Source organism: Nannobrachium achirus, assembly GCF_963921795.1.
Source record: "Nannobrachium achirus genome assembly, chromosome: 23".
Classification (NCBI taxonomy): Eukaryota; Metazoa; Chordata; class Actinopteri; order Myctophiformes; family Myctophidae; genus Nannobrachium; species Nannobrachium achirus.
This window is the reverse complement of record NC_137830.1, coordinates 46,893,566-46,910,749: the sequence shown is the minus strand read 5'-3', so window position 1 is coordinate 46,910,749 and position 17,184 is coordinate 46,893,566. Positions and strand designations below refer to the sequence as shown.

General features: G+C 43.3%; 1 protein-coding gene across 2 annotated transcripts; it reads left to right on the top strand.

Moving 5' to 3' along the window:
• Positions 1 to 390: 390 nt before the first annotated feature.
• Positions 391 to 15,276, top strand: adm2a (adrenomedullin 2a). 2 transcript variants are annotated; one of them, XR_013963315.1, is made up of 4 exons: positions 391 to 492; positions 945 to 1,186; positions 11,047 to 13,637; positions 13,819 to 15,276. XR_013963315.1 is itself a non-coding variant. In XM_080754610.1 (3 exons), the coding sequence occupies exons 2-3, from the start codon at positions 1,086 to 1,088 to the stop codon at positions 11,483 to 11,485; spliced, it is 540 nt and encodes a 179-aa protein (XP_080610736.1). In that variant the 5' UTR covers positions 391 to 492; positions 945 to 1,085; the 3' UTR covers positions 11,486 to 15,276. The 2 variants fall into 2 exon arrangements, 1 of the variants encoding a protein (XP_080610736.1); XM_080754610.1 differs by having other exon boundaries at positions 11,047 to 15,276.
• Positions 15,277 to 17,184: the final 1,908 nt, after the last annotated feature.

Below are 17,184 nucleotides of genomic sequence, written 5' to 3'. Positions count from 1 at the left end.
GAGTAGCCTACTTTTACACTGAGTGCATCCTCCTCCTATAGCTACATCTAACATCAGTGGTTCCCAAACTTTTTTATCTCAAGACCCAAAAGAGAAATTAGAAGTTTGCCCCGGCCGGGTCCCAAACTATTGAAAACAGCAAATCTACAATGAGTCGCTGTAGATCTGCTATTTTCACAACTTTTTAAACATTATTTTTTTTTTTATATTAATAATTAAAAAAAATAAAAAAGCAAAGCGACCCATACAAATCTGTCTGCGACCCACAAATGGGTCCCGACCCGCTGATTGGGAACCAGTGGGCTACACAGCACCTTTGCAGTCGGTGAACTCCGCCCACTCCATATTTAAACCCACAATGTCATCTGGCGCTCAGTTTCACTCAGTAGACACAACTTGATCTTGACCAACAACACGTTTGGAAACCGTGGGAAATAACTGCAAACAAGAAAGAGACAGATTTTCTCTTTGGATTACATCACTCTCTAAAGGGTAAGGATTTATTTAGGCCTATATTTTAAAAACATTTGATTTCTTATGTTGAAGAAGTTTAACACTGAAAGGAGTTTTCTGCTTCATTCTTTCTTTTCTACTTTTTTCTTATTTTTTTTTACAATTATGTAGGCTAAAAGAAAATGTAACTGTTATTTAATGTGTTGGCGAATTTCCAGATGGATATAAAATTCGTTTCATAATAGGAATTGTTTAGCCTTGAGCTCTTTAAATAGTCTGGTTATGGAATTAAACTTGTTTCTGGTGGTTTAAGAGTAGAACAGCCTACAACAAGTGAATGACATGAATGAGGGACAAATCAAATCCCGTGGGGCATGCATTTAAACTGTTAAACTATAGATTTTCATACTTATAGGTATAAGCTACTTTTAGGGTGTGTTGAAAATAGTCGTTAATTCATCTTTTTTCTTTTCTGTTGGGCACTTTTACAGGAATCATCGATCATCTCTATATCCTACATTATAGCCTGGATTAGCTATCGTCACCCGTCACCACCGGCCAACATAAAACTTTTGGAGAAGTCTTTTTGACATTGATCACCGCACCGTCCAGGTGGATTGACAGCCAGAGAGATGCGGTCCCTTCTCCTGCAGCTCGCTGTGTGTTGCATCAGCCTGCTGTCTCTGCAGCAGCTCTCAGCTCTGCCGGTCCAGGAGCAAGTTGACAGTAACAGGTATTAACATTTCATCTTTTAAAATGACCAAAGAAAGACCACTTTATTTTAGATGGGAGAAAAAAAGCGTGCTTTGAGCTCAATTTGGTTTCTCAACTTTGTGGAGTTAAACTTTATGCTGATTGTATTCGGCAATCGGCTATAATCACTTTAGAGGCGCAACAGCTGAATTAGCTTAATATAGGACACCCCGTGCAGTGTTGCTTGTGAAATCAAATCTAATGTGCTGTAGGCTACGTGCCAGGATGATAGTGGATAAAGTAGTGGAGACGCCGGCATGCAAGGTCAATAAATGCGTGATGCAATAGACGCAGCCTACCTCCATTCACTGAGATAAAATCCACTGGTGGTAGTCTCTAATGTTGTTTAGCTTTTACTCCATGTGATTGGCACCGCGTGCTGAGTTACGTAGGCCTATACCGGTAGATTAGCTATTGGTTTAATTTGCTTTATTATTTTAAATGTACTGACGTCTATGTCATTTGTGGAGAATGAATGAATATGAATTGAGTAGGCTATTATATTAGGCTACTATTAGGAGCTTTCTTGTGGTCTTTATCCTTCTAGTTGAACTTGTCCTGTAGTCCTGTATGCAAGCTTCTAAAGTATTAAATCCATCAATCAATCAATCAATCAATCAATCAATCAATCAATCAATCAATCAATCAATTGAATTAGGTCAGGCATTCATGCAGTCAATGACCATTAACTAAAAACTTTAATGTAGTCTAATATTTAAAATAGCTGTGTGTGGATATTGGCTGTGATTCTCATTTCTCCCCTTTTCATTTCAAAGACCCCCCAGTTTGATATGCACTAGCCTATATGCTACGGAAACCCACTTGATACTTTTAACTCGGCAGGGACCGATATCTAAAATCCCATAAGGGCCCATTTGGTTCCTATAACTCAATCAGTCATTTCCCTGGGGAGTGGGGACCCCTTGGAAGTTGGACCCCTGGGGGACCTCATGTTGGGAACCAGTGTTGGTTTAGAATAGCCTACAGTTTGACCTTGAAGACAGTCAGTTCAGTTGTCAAATACTGTATTGTCCATTGGCCTAGTACGGTCTATAGGCCTACTGCATTGCAGTGAACTTCTCACACAGTGAAGTTGTGTAATGTTTATGTTAGTTTAACGAGTGTATATGGGTCAATGTATACAGTACACTGCTGTGGGCTATACTGATCATTAAAATGTGCAGTATCTTTCCACAATGTTATTTGCACAGTCCAAACATGTGAGACTATATGCATATGTGCAGTATAGGCTGGTTGGTTCTACAGGGTAACAGGAAAAGCCGACCTAAAACAAAGTCGACCCAAACTCGTTTCCCAACGGGTCTGTGGCCTTAAGCTAGATGCAGAATAGACAAAAATCTAATCTTTGCTTCTGGGGGTCCCTGGAACAAAATATTTTGCGATATAGGGGTCCGTGGCTAAATACATATCATTCTGGGGGTCCTTGACATGACAAAGTTTGAGAAACAATGATAGCAACATAGGTTTTTTCAGGAAAACTGTTAGGATTTAGAAGATGTGCCTATCAGTGGTTAAGGACCCCCAAAATGTGTTTTTGGCCGCAGACCCCCATCTCAAAATATTTTGTTCCACGGATGGACCCATATCGCAAAATTCTGTTCCAGGGACCCCCAGAAGCAAAGATTAGATCTATCTATCTATCTATCTATCTATCTATCTATCTATCTATCTATCTATATCGATTCATCTATGTATCTATTCTCTAATTCTTCCTTCCCGGGCTCCTTTTTTCCTTTATGCTTCTAGTCTGACCCCGCTGGTTGATATTTATAGAGTAATGTAGTGTTTTTGTTTTGTTTACAGTCTTTTGTTTAGTCTATAATCTGGCTGTGATTCAGCACGTAAAATTGTAATTTCTAAGGTGGGAAAACCAGTTTTCTCTGGCATGTGTACAGCCTGCCCAGAGATTATAGCATCAACAATGTATCTTATTCAGTACTGAGGAAGTCCTACCTGTATTTTTCCACCCGATCGTGTAGCGGATGAACGTAAAATCATATAGCTGCATGACACACACACACACACACACACACACACACACACACACACACACACACACACACACACACACACACACACACACACACACACACACACACACACACACACACACACACACACACACACACACACACACTTCAAACTCCAGCCTATCCATCATTAACCAACGATGCAATATCTGCCATGAGTTACAGTGTAGTTACAGTGTAGTATAGGCAAGGAGGAGACCTTAATTAGATTCAGTGTCAGTATGCCCCCTTTTGGTAGACAGAAGAACAACACCTGCCCACCTGTCCAGTGTCATTGATGTGTGCTGAATAAGTGTTTGTAATCACAACACCTCAATGGAGCCAGAGCCACATCATACCACTTAAGCCCAGTTAAAAAATAGGCCTATATTTCTTTCTTCCAAACTAGTAAAAATAGCTAATCTACTACAGTAGCTCAAAAAATCATTTCAACGGCATGTGCTATTTTCAGAAATTTCATTAGATCTTCGACAATAATGACATGCCCCCCCCCCCACCCCCCCCCCCCCCACACACACACACACACACACACACACACACACACACACACAGTAACAACCAATGTAACCCCGAGCTGAGCAATAATGTGAGCTCAACCCAATGTGTTTATGCATATGTGTAGGCCTACTATATATGTCTATATAATGTGAGCATTCTCTAAATAGTCATTCAAAAACCTGAGCATGTAAAAATGGACAGAAATGAACTTGTAAGGGTCACTCTTAAATGAACATTGAGGAATGACATGATGGTCTTACAGTCAAGTTAATGATGTTCTGTGTGTGTGCGTGTGCGTGTGTGCGTGTGTGCGCGTGTGTGTGTGTGTGTGTGTGTGTGTGTGTGTGTGTGTGTGTGTGTGTATGTGTGTGTATGTGCGTGCGCGCATGCAAGCGTGTGTGAGGTGTGTTCACCTGGAAAACACCTGCTGCTGCTGAAACCTAATCAAAACAGGGAGGCAGAGCTCTTGTTTCCTCTGTCTGTTTGTTGTTCAGGTCTCATCCATTATGCCTTCACCTAAAACACCATCAGCCTTTTTACACTCCAAAATCCAGTACCAGTTAAGCCCTTTGCACACAGGCGCGTTTAACCGCACGGATAAAACGGACAATATAATTTTTTGAAAAGAAAACAATGATTCTCTATGACCTCATGCACACCGGCTCCGAATTAGCCGTGCGACGAGTGGCTGCCGCCGTGCGTTTTTTTCTCGATCGAACCCAGTTCGATTCGTGCGTCTTGTCGCATGCGGTAAAAAACTCATCACTCCTTTTATGACTCCTTTTTGGATCCGCAGCGCCGATTCCGCACAGCCTTGCACACCAAATCCAATGCGTTTTATTCGTGCCGCAAACGAAAAAAACGCAACTGTCCTGTGTGCAAAGGGCTTAAGACTCCCTAAATCGGGAGATAAGCGACCGTCACGCCGCATACACACACTTTAGAAGGCAATGGTAGCCAATCAGGAGGGAATATGGGAAATGGGACAGATCCATGTTGATGACATGACTTTAGAGATACTGTGTAGCGCTTTGCGTGATTATAGGGAAAAATCTGTAGGAGCAGTGTTTTTCCCAGCGGCGCGGGGGTCCGCGGGGGTCCGCTGGGGGCCCCGGCGGTGGCTAGGCCACCGGGGACCCGCAGGGTGCCGGCCCCGTCTCTCCCGGTCGCTGGGGGGGGGGGGGGGGGGGGCGAGTTACAGCCTTTTTAGTGGACTGCAGTGGTGGGGGTCGGGTTAGCCGAGGCGGACGCGTGGGTAAACAAGAACCCAAATGTGGCTCATGTTTGCGGGTGTTATGGGGCTTTTGGGATATGAATGATGAAGTGAATTACACAGTAACTAAAATGCACTTATTGGACAATCAATAAGTTGTCTATGTGATTTGAAGAAAACAATCTATGAAAATGTATTCCTAATTCCCAATTTCTCTTAGCTCTATAACAGTGTTCTTTTATCACCACCTGCTTGCTGATCTAGTTTTTCCCCCTCTCGTTATGATATTCGTAGTTAGAGTTCTATCATTCTTCTGTTCTCCGTTTGTGCCTAAGTTGCTCGTTCGTATCCAGATAAATCTACAGTAACAATGTGCAACTCTTTACAAACAAGGAGAAAAGGCATGTTCTTTGGATCTGGTTTCACACTACCCTCCATTGTCACTTTTTACATAATTTCTTGTGGTTTTCACGAGGGGAAAATAGTCGGGGTCCAGAACCAAACAAGTTAAATATGGCTTTTAGAGAGCGATGTGACTTTACATTTCAGATTCTTAGCAGTGGGAAAGGGGCCGTCATTCCAAGATGGAAAGTGTGCTTGTTAGTTTGCAGCAAAACCTTTGTTGCCCTGGTCCATGCTGCTTCACTTATGCCTGAACCACATATTCAATTCCATGACTTTACCTTCACTTGCAGGCGTGTGTGTGTGTGTGTGTGTGTGTGTGTGTGTGTGTGTGTGTGTGTGTGTGTGTGTGTGTGTGTGTGTGTGTGAGTGTGAGTGTGGATTTTGCTCGGACACCCGCAGGCCCAAATAATTAACCCCCCACAAAACCTGTTAAATCGTGAACTCGCTTTCAGTGACTCGCGCAGCATAGGGTCAAGGAACCCTGTGCCTGGAGTTCAGACATCCATCATGGGGCAAGTCTTAACATAATATTTATCTCAGAAAACGATGGGCTCGATACATTTTCACAGAGGATGTTTGTTGAGAGACAGCACCGGCATACACAACAGTAAACGTCAATTTGCCGTCTAGATTAGGACATGTTTATGCCATTATCAAACAATAACAAGAACATTACATTTCGCTTTATCTCTTTTGCCATTCTCAGAAGGCACTTCTACCCGCAGGGTGATTGAAGCCAGTATTCCCTCTTATAGTAAACTGTCTCAAGTGAGGCCACTCATGGCGCTCTGTGAATGTATGTTCTGATGTGGGGCCACGGCGTAAACACAGAGGACTGTGCAGAGATGCATGAACCCCATAAATACTTGCTTGTCACTCTGCTCCGTGGGGGTCACAGTAGCCAGGCCTGGGCTCCAAGGGGAAAGCAACGCGACCCCTCGTGGAGAATTCCACTGTGGATTAGCGCTTAAGACCTAAATTCCACCCTCCACATCCATAAAGCACAGGTTCTTGTAAAGCACACTGTTCTGTGAAGAAAACCGAACCATGGGGAGACGTGTCATGGATGTGTATATACAGTATAGTGTATTTATAAGAGACCAGTTTATGGAGATGTATAAAGGGGTTTAAATAAAACCAGAGGGAGGGACAACCGATGCTGTGATTGCAAACAATTTGTCAGCCAGTACAGTGCAGCAGGGACGTGCTGGCCATTGGGAAAAGCGGGACAACTCCCGAATGGCTGGTTCATTCCCGGCCGGTACAGGCCGGCCATTAGGGGAAAAAAATACAAATAAAATGTCGGCCTTCGTTCCATTTTGGGGGCTGGGCGGCCAACAAAGCAAATCTGAAATGATCTGAAATGGCAATGATCTGAAATGGCAAATCTTTGAGTAGCAGCAGCGCTATGGAGAGAGATCTCCCTCTATTGCGCGCAATGAGGGCCTCTCCAACTCTTTTTCCCGGGCTGAATCAGGGGCCCAGCACGTCCCTGCAGTACAGCAGTTCTTGCTGGGCGGCTGCGGGAGGATTACCGTGTCATGATGTGGTCTGCTCGTCAGACAAGAGAGAGAAAGGAGGCTGATGAGTCATCATAATGGCTTGTTACGTGGCAGCCCTTCCTTACCATCTGTGTCCTTTTCTGTCATCTAAGTATGTTAAAGGTGTATTCAGTGATAATGAAAGTGGCCAGGGGTCATCTTGTCCCTTACTGGCCATACAGCATGGAAATGTTTATTTCTTTTATAGATTTTTTACACCATTATAATGTTCTCGTTTTGATCATTAGACCCAATCACTGAATATCGGTAGGCCTACCTCTCCAGCTTCAGGATATGTATGATACTGATTTACAACAAGACTGTGGCATTTTATGAGTTCAGTAGTTTACAATCTAGGCATTTAGCAGACCTTCTTAATTGTGGTTCTCAAAACTTTTATTTTGACCATCATAACTAAACATCATAACATAACTACAGCTACCCTGATTGGTCGAGGACTGGCTGGCCACCTCTGAAAACCGAATCTAGCTATGCTCGTAACACAAGTCCCTATATGGTCAGCACACATTCTAGCGAGGAGAATGAATGGAAAATGTACCAATTATATTTGTATTTGAATGAAATACAATCACTGAATATACCTTTAAGTTTGACCTTTCTGCCTCAATTAGTTATGAAAACAAACGGTTGAACAAACAAGTTGAAACAAGGTTTCTCTTGGAAATAAATCGCCTTTTCCTTGTTGACAACAATTTCCCCACTGTTTTCTTAAGGAATGTACCATATTTACTGGTGATTACGATAAGCTCCATCCACCCTGGGTATAATCACGTACTCAGGGGCGTCACACCAAATTCTGGGCCCTGGGTACAAGGATTCACTGTGGGGCCCCCATGAATGTTAACTATTGAAAAATAGCAGATACACAAGCTCACAGCGCGGCACCGAGTGCCGCGCTGCGAGCTTGTAGATCTGCTATTTTTGAAAAATCGTGAAAACGTGTGCCAAGAAACCTATGTTTCCATGTCAGTGATGCTCAAACTTTTTCATGTGAAGGATCCCCCATCTCAAAATATTTAGTTCCAGGGACCCCCCAGAAGCAAATTTTGAGTTACAAATGTTCACTTAAAAAATACATATATTAAAAGATTTGCACACAGTTTCACGACTTTTCAAAAATAGCAGATCTACAAGCTCGCAGCGCGGCACTCGGTGCCGCGCTGTGAGCTTGTATATCTGCTATTTTTCAATAGCTAAAGTTACTAGGGCCCCTCCACCTTGGGCCCTGGTAACTCAGTCCCACTTTCCTACCCCTTGTGACGCCCCTGAACGTACTGAATCAAGGCCCTGGTACCGTTCCGCATGAGAGCTATAAGAGCTTGGCATCAGGACGTGTCTGGTTTCACAAGGGTTTGATTCCAGAACTCAGAATTAGCACCGCTTGTCTAATATGGGGTTAATCTAAAAATAAATGGGGATGAACTTGCCCTTTTACGGAACTTTATAAAATCCCCAGCATCGTCCTCAGGCAAAGGGACTTTCAGCCTTATTACCATTAAGCTAAGATCAGGCGAATTGCTGAACACCTGGAGCTGAGTGAACCGTTTTAGAAAAGAGGGCTCTGATATCTTTGATACTCTGCCAATAGCAAAGATCTTGATTGCTGTCAATTTGCAGGATTATTAGTCCCTTAATTGGCAAGTCTGGTATAGTTTAGTATGGCAGTCAAAAGGCTTACTCAGGGAAAGCAGCGCCAGTGTACTGGACAGGATGACTCACATTTATAACTTTGGTCAAAGGATTTATCCATTAGCCCAATATCATACTGTAGTTCTCAGTCAAGACTTGTTTTTGCCTATGAGTTTATGTTTAAAGTATCAAAAGCAAGTATCAGATCTCAAGCTTTTCAGGCCAAGTTGTTGGGGGATCCCACCCGACAAGTACCCCCTTGAAAGGCCAAACACTTGATAAAAGCAAACATGTTTTGACTTTAAATAGTCATTCTTATTTGTCCGTATCCCTGTAGTTACTAATTCACACGGTATTTGGGTTTCAGACAACCTTACTGTCAAAGTGGAAACTGTAGACGTACAGTTGTGCGCACGCAGGGATACAAAGTCCAAAGAGGGCAGCAGGTTCATATGAAAGTGAAACAACTGCTGTATGGGTGGCCGGATAGTGAGGCAAGCTTTACAGTAAAAGAGGGGCCACAGGTTGAAATCGCCCAACGTGTGCCCATCAACAGCCATTGTGTCTCGTTGAGCTTGAGCAAGACTTTAACGGCAGTCTGCTCTTGTACTGTAAGTCACTGTGGGTGAGAGCTAAATGCCTGGAATGTAAATGTAAACTGTACCACACCACAGTTCTCAAAGGCAGGGTGATTGGGTAAGGATATACAGTCTCATGGACAGTGGTGTCCAAATCCTGAGCTTTGCTCACATACCGGTAACTGTCCATTTATTTTTGTTTTCCTTTGTCTACGTTTTCCATTGTGCATTGTTTATATAGTAGTAAGCCCTCTTTTGACAGTCTGCTCTGAGGGTTAACATGTTTTATCCAGGATTCAAAAAACAAAACACGGGTAAATCTGCACCCTAGATTACATTAAAGCCTTGTTTTGAAAAGAAAGGCTATATCGAGGAACAGCGAAGTTCCCTGCCCATACTGCAAACAAACGTACCAACCAAAACTGGCAAAGTCTGTGCGAGGCCGATGTCATTGCATAACAAGACACAGACTCAGTTCCCTTGCAGTCAGACATCTGTGCTTGGCAAACCAGGTGGGTGGAACCTGGTGATGTGGCGCCATTGCTTGGATATCAGGGCATTATGACCTCGTCCTGAAAATAGTGCTTGGCTGGCACTGTCTGGGCACTGACATTATATATGCACCTGGCTTTGTAAGACTGACAGACGAGACGCCAGGGTTCCAACCTCTGAGGCTGGCATTAATCCGTTAAAATGAGTAAAGCAATGAGCAAAGAAAAACAGTTGCATGTCAGATAGTGACCTCAAGCCCAACGTGTAGGGGAATACAGTATGTTTGGCTCCCCAGCATCCCTATGCACCACCCTGTGATTGCTCACATTCCAGTCTCTCTGTATGGGTAAAGGCTGGGCGTTTGTGATGATCACAAGCCAGCATTTCACAAATGGAACACTTTTTATAATTATACCAATCATCATTACTGCCTCCAAAAGAGTGGCTGGAAACAGAGCAGAACCTGAAGCCACTGGCAATGTTTTTTCTTCCCATATTTAAACATCATTACAAGATTTTTCATTCACCCTTATTTACCAACTAATGGCAACTGGTTCCTATTTACAGTCCATCGAGCTTCAGTAGTGCTGGATTAAGACACAGGGCCTGGAGTCAGGGACACACTGTACAACAAACACACCAGGGACAGCTTGGAGATGAGCCCTCAGGTTCAAGTTGTGGACAGCCAGTGTCTTTTTCAAACAATGAACAGATGGCCAGGCTGCATGCAGCCCGAGTCAACCTGGCCTGTGTTTGCTGAACATCTCGTTCCCCGAAACGTTACAGTGCACTTCTCTGGGCAAGCTCTTAAGCCCTTTGCACACAGGCGCGTTTAACCGCACGGATAAAACGGACAATATCATTTTTTGAAAAGAAAACAATGATTCTCTATGACCTCATGCACACCGGCTCCGAATTAGCCGTGCGACGAGTGGCTGCCGCCGTGCGTTTTTTTCTCGATCGAACCCAGTTCGATTCGTGCGTCTTGTCGCATGCGGTAAAAAACTCCTTTTATGACTCCTTTTTGGATCCGCAGCGCCGATTCCGCACAGCCTTGCACACCAAATCCAATGCGTTTTATTCATGCCGCAAACGAAAAAAAACGAAACTGTCCTGTGTGCAAAGGGCTTTAGTCACTCTTTAAAGAGGCCACCGGACTAGCAGAATCACCCGGGGTTATACAATATAGTCATGGGGATTGATGCGGTACGTGGTGTTTTGAACCAGTGAAAGTCCATTAATTAACACGGACGCAGTTAAGAGGGCAAAGCAGTGCCCACGTGGACATGCCCTAATCATATTAGGTATCCAGAACTGTGGGGGGAAAACTCTCTTGTATAATGAAGGCCATTCTGTACATTGGTTTGATCTGCAGACTCACCATCCACCTCTATTGTCCATGTTCTCATCAGGTGGGACCTCCTCCAGAAGACCAGTGGCCAGAGAGAGCAGGAACCCCTCACTCCAGAAACGCCCTCTGACGATGCTGCCTCCACAGCCGCCACCCCTGCCTCCTCCATTGTCCTCAACACTCGAAGTCGGCTTCCTAGTTTCCTCAGAAACAAGAAGCCTACAGACAGGCGGGCAGCGCTCTCACCTAGCCTGGCATGGGCACGGCCAGCCGAGGGCTCAGACGACGTCCGGCGGAGGGGACAGAGACGTCGTCGTCACGTCCACTCACGGGGGGGCCACCACCACCACAACCAACACCCCCAGCTGATGAGGGTGGGGTGTGTCCTGGGCACCTGTCAGGTGCAGAACCTCAGCCACCGGCTCTACCAGCTGATTGGCCAGAGTGGGAGAGAAGACCACTCCCCCATCAACCCCAGGAGCCCCCATAGTTATGGTTGAGCCACGCTCCGATTGGCTCCTCAAACCGCCCACAGCAAGTCTATTTAGCTCCATATATTTATCTCTTTAATGTATTACTGAAAGTCGTTGCCTTAGTGTCTGATGTAGTCCATATATTTGTTGAAATGACAATTATATTCTTCTTGGATGCTCTTCGTGCGGGAAAAGTTCAAGAAAAAAGGATTCAAACTCACTGACAGTAAATCCTTCTGAAAGACCCTTCCCCCAACACACACACACACACACACACACACACACACACACACACACACACACACACACCCCCCCCACTTGGAGAACATAACATCATCTAAGAGAGACATTCGGGTCTCGTTTCGTCGCTCTCTCCCCTAACCACTGCAGAAGCTAAGAGGGCCTCGGTTCAACATCTTAATCCTGTTAATGTAGGAATAAAGGCTTGTCTACCAGTCACCCTCTTCAACACCGATGCAATGCCCACTGACCTCTCCGCCGGTGTTTAGGCCTTGGCTCATTGATCAAACACTTGAGCCCCTAATGTGGATTTCAACCTGATCTCACAGCTGGAGCCCTGTCAAAACCGATGTGTCCCAAAGACCTCTCAAAATGAACCCCTTTACCCCTTAATATCCTCAGCATCTTAATTCCAAGTACCCTCTCACATCCACAGAGACGGGTTCAGGGGGATGGTTGGTGCGCCTGGACTGGACTGGACTTTAAAACGCCAAACCAACTAGAAATCTATTCTTCTCTCTTAAATGACTGTCTCATATCAGGACGTGACGATCTAGGACTACAGTTTACAGCTTAAGCCAACCGCAGCATGTGAGTTGAGACTAACCATGTGTAAACAACAGCATCTTGAAAACGAACTGGGGGAAGAGTGAACACTGGGAATGAGGCACGGAGGATCAGTTTCTCAGTGTTGCAGTGTAACGCCAGGTTGGTCAACACTGGTGGCATAGTGAAACCTGGACTGATGATGGATCTGCACAACATTGCTGTAATACTGTTGGCTTCTGTTGTCCCCTGAGTCCAAGCCAGGAAATATGAGCTCTTTCACGTGATTCATAAGTTCTCCCTGTGAGGTACGACTTTAGCTTGATGGCAATTTAATAAACCTGATCTAATCACTTCAGTCACATACCGCCATGGCGGGGGGTGCATAAGCCTACTGTCACTTTCACTCAAAAAACATACAGAACACATACTGTCCTGTGTGTGCTCACGTGCACTCACGCAGGAATTTGGAGACCTAAAGCTTGCACGCATCACGTGATTCGGAGCTAATAATTGTCTTGAGACAAAGAGACTATATGTTACATTTGAAAAAATACAAAAAGTTAAAAAATTAAGCTGATCACACTAGACAGGAGGATGTGGTATGGCAAAGGCAACAATCGAATACAGATTGGAATACAGATTGCTTAAAAGCACCATGCTACATAATTTGAAGCATCTAACTCTGTTTTCGCATGATCTTATCAATGAAGACATTTTAATCCGGAACTTAACAAAAGGCTGGACGCCTGTACAATGTCTGTTAGGCTCTAGGGCACCATTCACTATGATTTATAAAACACAAAAAGCCATATCCTTGCTTTACCCAGCCACAGCCTATAACAAGGCGCTCAAAGTTGGCAAATCCCAGGCCCAATCCTTTAATAATATGCTCTTGCCTCTCTTTGGGGTAAGCCAAATGAAGACTTTTGTCACGTGACAGGTCAAAAATCTAATTTTGTCGATTTATTCATTCTTCTCGAGTGCTGTGTTACATCGTTTCTTTGGGCCGAAGCACACATTAGACAATGACTTCCATTCAAAGTAAAAACACAAATCTATCTAACCAATAACCACACAGTTAAATCATAACTCTGAGAATGTTACTGTGCAGCTATATTCAGGTCAGTACATGACAGCACCTTGTATACATCAAACAAAATGGCATTGGCATGTGTGTTGTTAAGTTGTAAATGTTTAAATTAGTCCTGAGACCATGGCCATGGCCATATTATTATTATTATTATTATTATTATTATTATGGCGAAAACCTCTACTGTTACATTGTGGCTTTATAATGAGAAACCAGAGTGACCAAAATTTCCAGAGTAAGAGTTCCAGCTTTTAAATTAGTCAGTAAAGTGCTAGAATGCCAACACAAATATATCCACAAGTTTCCCCGGGGGTTTACTGGAGACTATCAGGACCACACTTCCGGGTTTAACAGCAGACATACAAGCTCACGTCGCGTCGCAGATGCAACCCGTTGTGAGCTTGTAAATCGGCGGCGGAACCTCGATGCAGACGTTTGCGCAATGCACTATGGGGCGTTGGAAACTCGTGGATAGCCCAAGTCTTCTCTATTTATGTCTGCCTCTGAAATGGTGGGCGGAAGACACACTCAAAATAATTTCAAACAAGCATTCTAAAATCTGACCGGTCTTGAGAAGAATATATATTTTTTATACATGTATAATAATTAGTTATAGAATTAAAAACAGCTAATTACAGGCTTTACCATATGGTAACTTCAAATGTAGTCACATTTTGTCACATTAATTTAGGCTTTGTTTTCCACAATCACAAGTTTTGTTTCTCCTTTGTTTTACAAATATCTTTTTACAGACATCCAAGTATGGTAATGCTCAAAGAGCAGTGGTTTAAATTCACCAAATACCTGAGAATACTTGACATTTACTTTACAGTGTGTGATCTACATCATACAATAATGTGCTTTTATGCCTGTCTCTCTGTCGCTTTTGCCTTAATATTCATTATCAAAAGTGGGATTTCTATCTCTGCCTTAGGTCCACTTTTTCTCCTGTCTCTCCTGTCAGGTGCCCCCAAGGTCCTCGTTTATAATCGTTGATTCTTTGGTCTTAAGTCTAATCTGTTCAAAGGCTTGCTGAACTCTCCCTGCTGTAATGGAGCTAATCAGTGTCTCGTGACAGATCATTAAAAAGCTTCTTTTCAAACGCTGCAAACCTTGGTGGATCTCTCTACTTTTTATCATGTGCCACCACCACACACATACAGTACGCCAAACACACACCACAGAATGTGTACGGTGTGTACAGGAACGGTATGTGTGTATGTGTGTGTGCGCGCGTGTGTGTACCTTGTGTAATTTATGTTTGACTTGCCATGCACAGCATATCAGGAAACATATTTTGTGTTATTAGCGCCTTTTTATTTTATTTTTATGTTGCTCATAATCTCTGTTAAGGTGTGTCTTTGTGATGGCACATTGACGTCACTGGAGGGCCGTTTTCTCAGAAATGGCCCTTTCGACCACTAATATCTCCCAGTATGTATCAAGAGAAACATGTTACAGTCATTCTCAAACCCATGTAATACTGTCTTTACTTCCCAATTGGAAACAGCTACAGGAAGGTGTTAAGCGTTGTTTGTCACAGATGTTCTCGTTGTGTGATGGATACTAGTAAGTGCTCCGCTTAATTCACGTTTCAGAGTCAGATCTTTCTTTTCTTACGATTGCAGGAAAGCACTTTAACGCAAGCGTGCATGTTGTTGTTGTTGGTTACCCACCACTTGAATTTCAACCGTTGTAACGTGTGAAAGAGCAATGAGAATTCTGTTATGTTTGCGTTGGACGAGGATCTCAATTAATGATTGTATGAAGATGTGCCAGTAGCCTTCGCTCCATGTGGGGCTCAGGATGAATTGTGAATACAATGTCCACTTGTGAATATCTTATTTAGTCAACCTATTTAAGAAAGTAATGTATTTAAGTTATCTTTGTATGTTTGATATCTGTATGTCACCAAAGACTATTTATGTTGTGTTTTCCATGCTCCTCAATCTTTACTTTATATGTTAGGAAAGGAAATAAAATAAATCCTAACTGTAGATAAATATTACTGTGTGAAAATGTCCTTCACTCTTTGTAAAAATAAAGAAACACTATGTAGTGAGTTGACGCATAATGTGCTTCTGATTTAAGAAAGAATGTGTGAGTTTCAATTTAACTTGGAGTGCAAAAATGAACCCTTACAGGATTTGTGTGTGTGTGTGTGTGTGTGTGTGTGTGTGTGTGTGTGTGTGTGTGTGTGTGTGTGCGTGCGCGTGTGCGTGCGTGTGTGTGTGCGCGTGTGTACCAAAGAGTTTACTCTATCAAATAAAAGAATATGACCAGAAATGCCTCCCCACTATACTATGGGCCACGTACTTACTCACTTACAGTACTATACTAATAGTCTTTGGCAAGAAAACATTTCCCTGATATACGTAGTATAATACTACGTACAGTATATCAGGGAAATGTTTTCTTGCCACAGACTAATCAAGTCATTCATACCTTCAAATCAATTTGAAATCAATTTGTCTGGGGACCCATTGGAACCCAACCAAAGACCATTGGGGGTCCCCGGACGCCGGACCCCCTTTGAAAACATCTGCCTCAAATGATAGTATAAGTGACAAACTAGTCAACAGCATACACCCATACTAGTATTATGATGGAGGCAATGTGCAAGAGAGTAAAGCTACTGTGTTAATATAACCTTGACCAGGCTGCATTGACCCTATAATAGTCTTCAAATAAGTCAATCATTACATGTCCTGGAATGACAGAACAAACAGACCGGACGTCAGGAAGAGGTGGAAAGAATGAAATTATGACAAACGTCACAGCAGCGTGACAAGGACATACGGTAAGCCGGAATAAAGGTTTGCGGAGAGGGTCGTATGACCAAGCAGAGTTAATGAGTGACAGTGGGATTGGTTGGAGCCACGAATGCCACTGGTGCACAAACGGTACAGTCGCAGCCTGTTGGTGGAAGGGGTAGGTGGGATGAGGGAGGACATTACTAAATTGTTTACACAAGGCAATGGAAATGATGTATTTTCCAGACACACTTGCCTTTCTTCAGAAAAGTCCAGTCCAGGATGCTGTTTGTATTATAATGGCCCATTGGAGTGAAGTTATGCTTCGCTGCCCTGCTCAAGGGCACTTCAGCACCACAGTTATTGGTCAGCCAGCCTCTCTACTTATCAGCTAACTTGCCATTTTGCGGATTGATCTCCAGCTGCTCTTATCGGCTACATGAAACATCATCTAAATACGAGAGCCAAACGCTCATAAGCAATCATCAACCTTCATTTGAACCTCATTTTACATGCCGCAGAGTTACAATAAAACATTTTAATAAAAAGAATAACTGCAATTAAAAACAAAAGGTTCTGAAATCAACAATGAGTAAATTTTCAAGGTTTACATAAGCTAATGACTAATGTCATGGCCACCACAACATTGAACATTGAACCTTTCTTCACCGGACCAGATTTCCAAAATGTGTTTGTCAAGCTACCAGCTACAGTAGGCTATAGTAGGCTACCTCTGTCAGACTTTTCGGTGTGTCTAATGTGACATCACTGACATCTGAGACACGACAGCAATGTTTAGTCAAATCCTTGTGCACCGGTCCAACAGCAGTATGTCAGATGAAACTGTGTCATACAAGACCCAGGGTGTAAATGGGTACAGGTCACAAGACCTTGAGGGGCGTTCATTTAGGGATAGATTTACATCTGTCTGTAAGCTCACAGTGGTGTTGCATCATTCACCCTGTCTATTTCAATGAGTCGCAATTATGCCCGCCAGCTGATGTGAAAACTGATCACGGCTAAGAGCATCTGACATAACCTGGAAATGTGACAAAAGGAGCCAAAAACTAATAAAACAACAACAACAAAAATCG

What these genes read in the sequence shown, in the direction of transcription:
- adm2a (XM_080754610.1), top strand. Translation starts at nt 1,086, where the DNA reads ATGCGGTCCCTTCTCCTGCAGCTCGCTGTGTGTTGCATCAGCCTGCTG. An exon ending in GAGCAAGTTGACAGTAACAG is followed by an intron (nt 1,187 to 11,046) that starts GTATTAACATTT and finishes TGTTCTCATCAG; the next exon opens with GTGGGACCTCCTCCAGAAGA.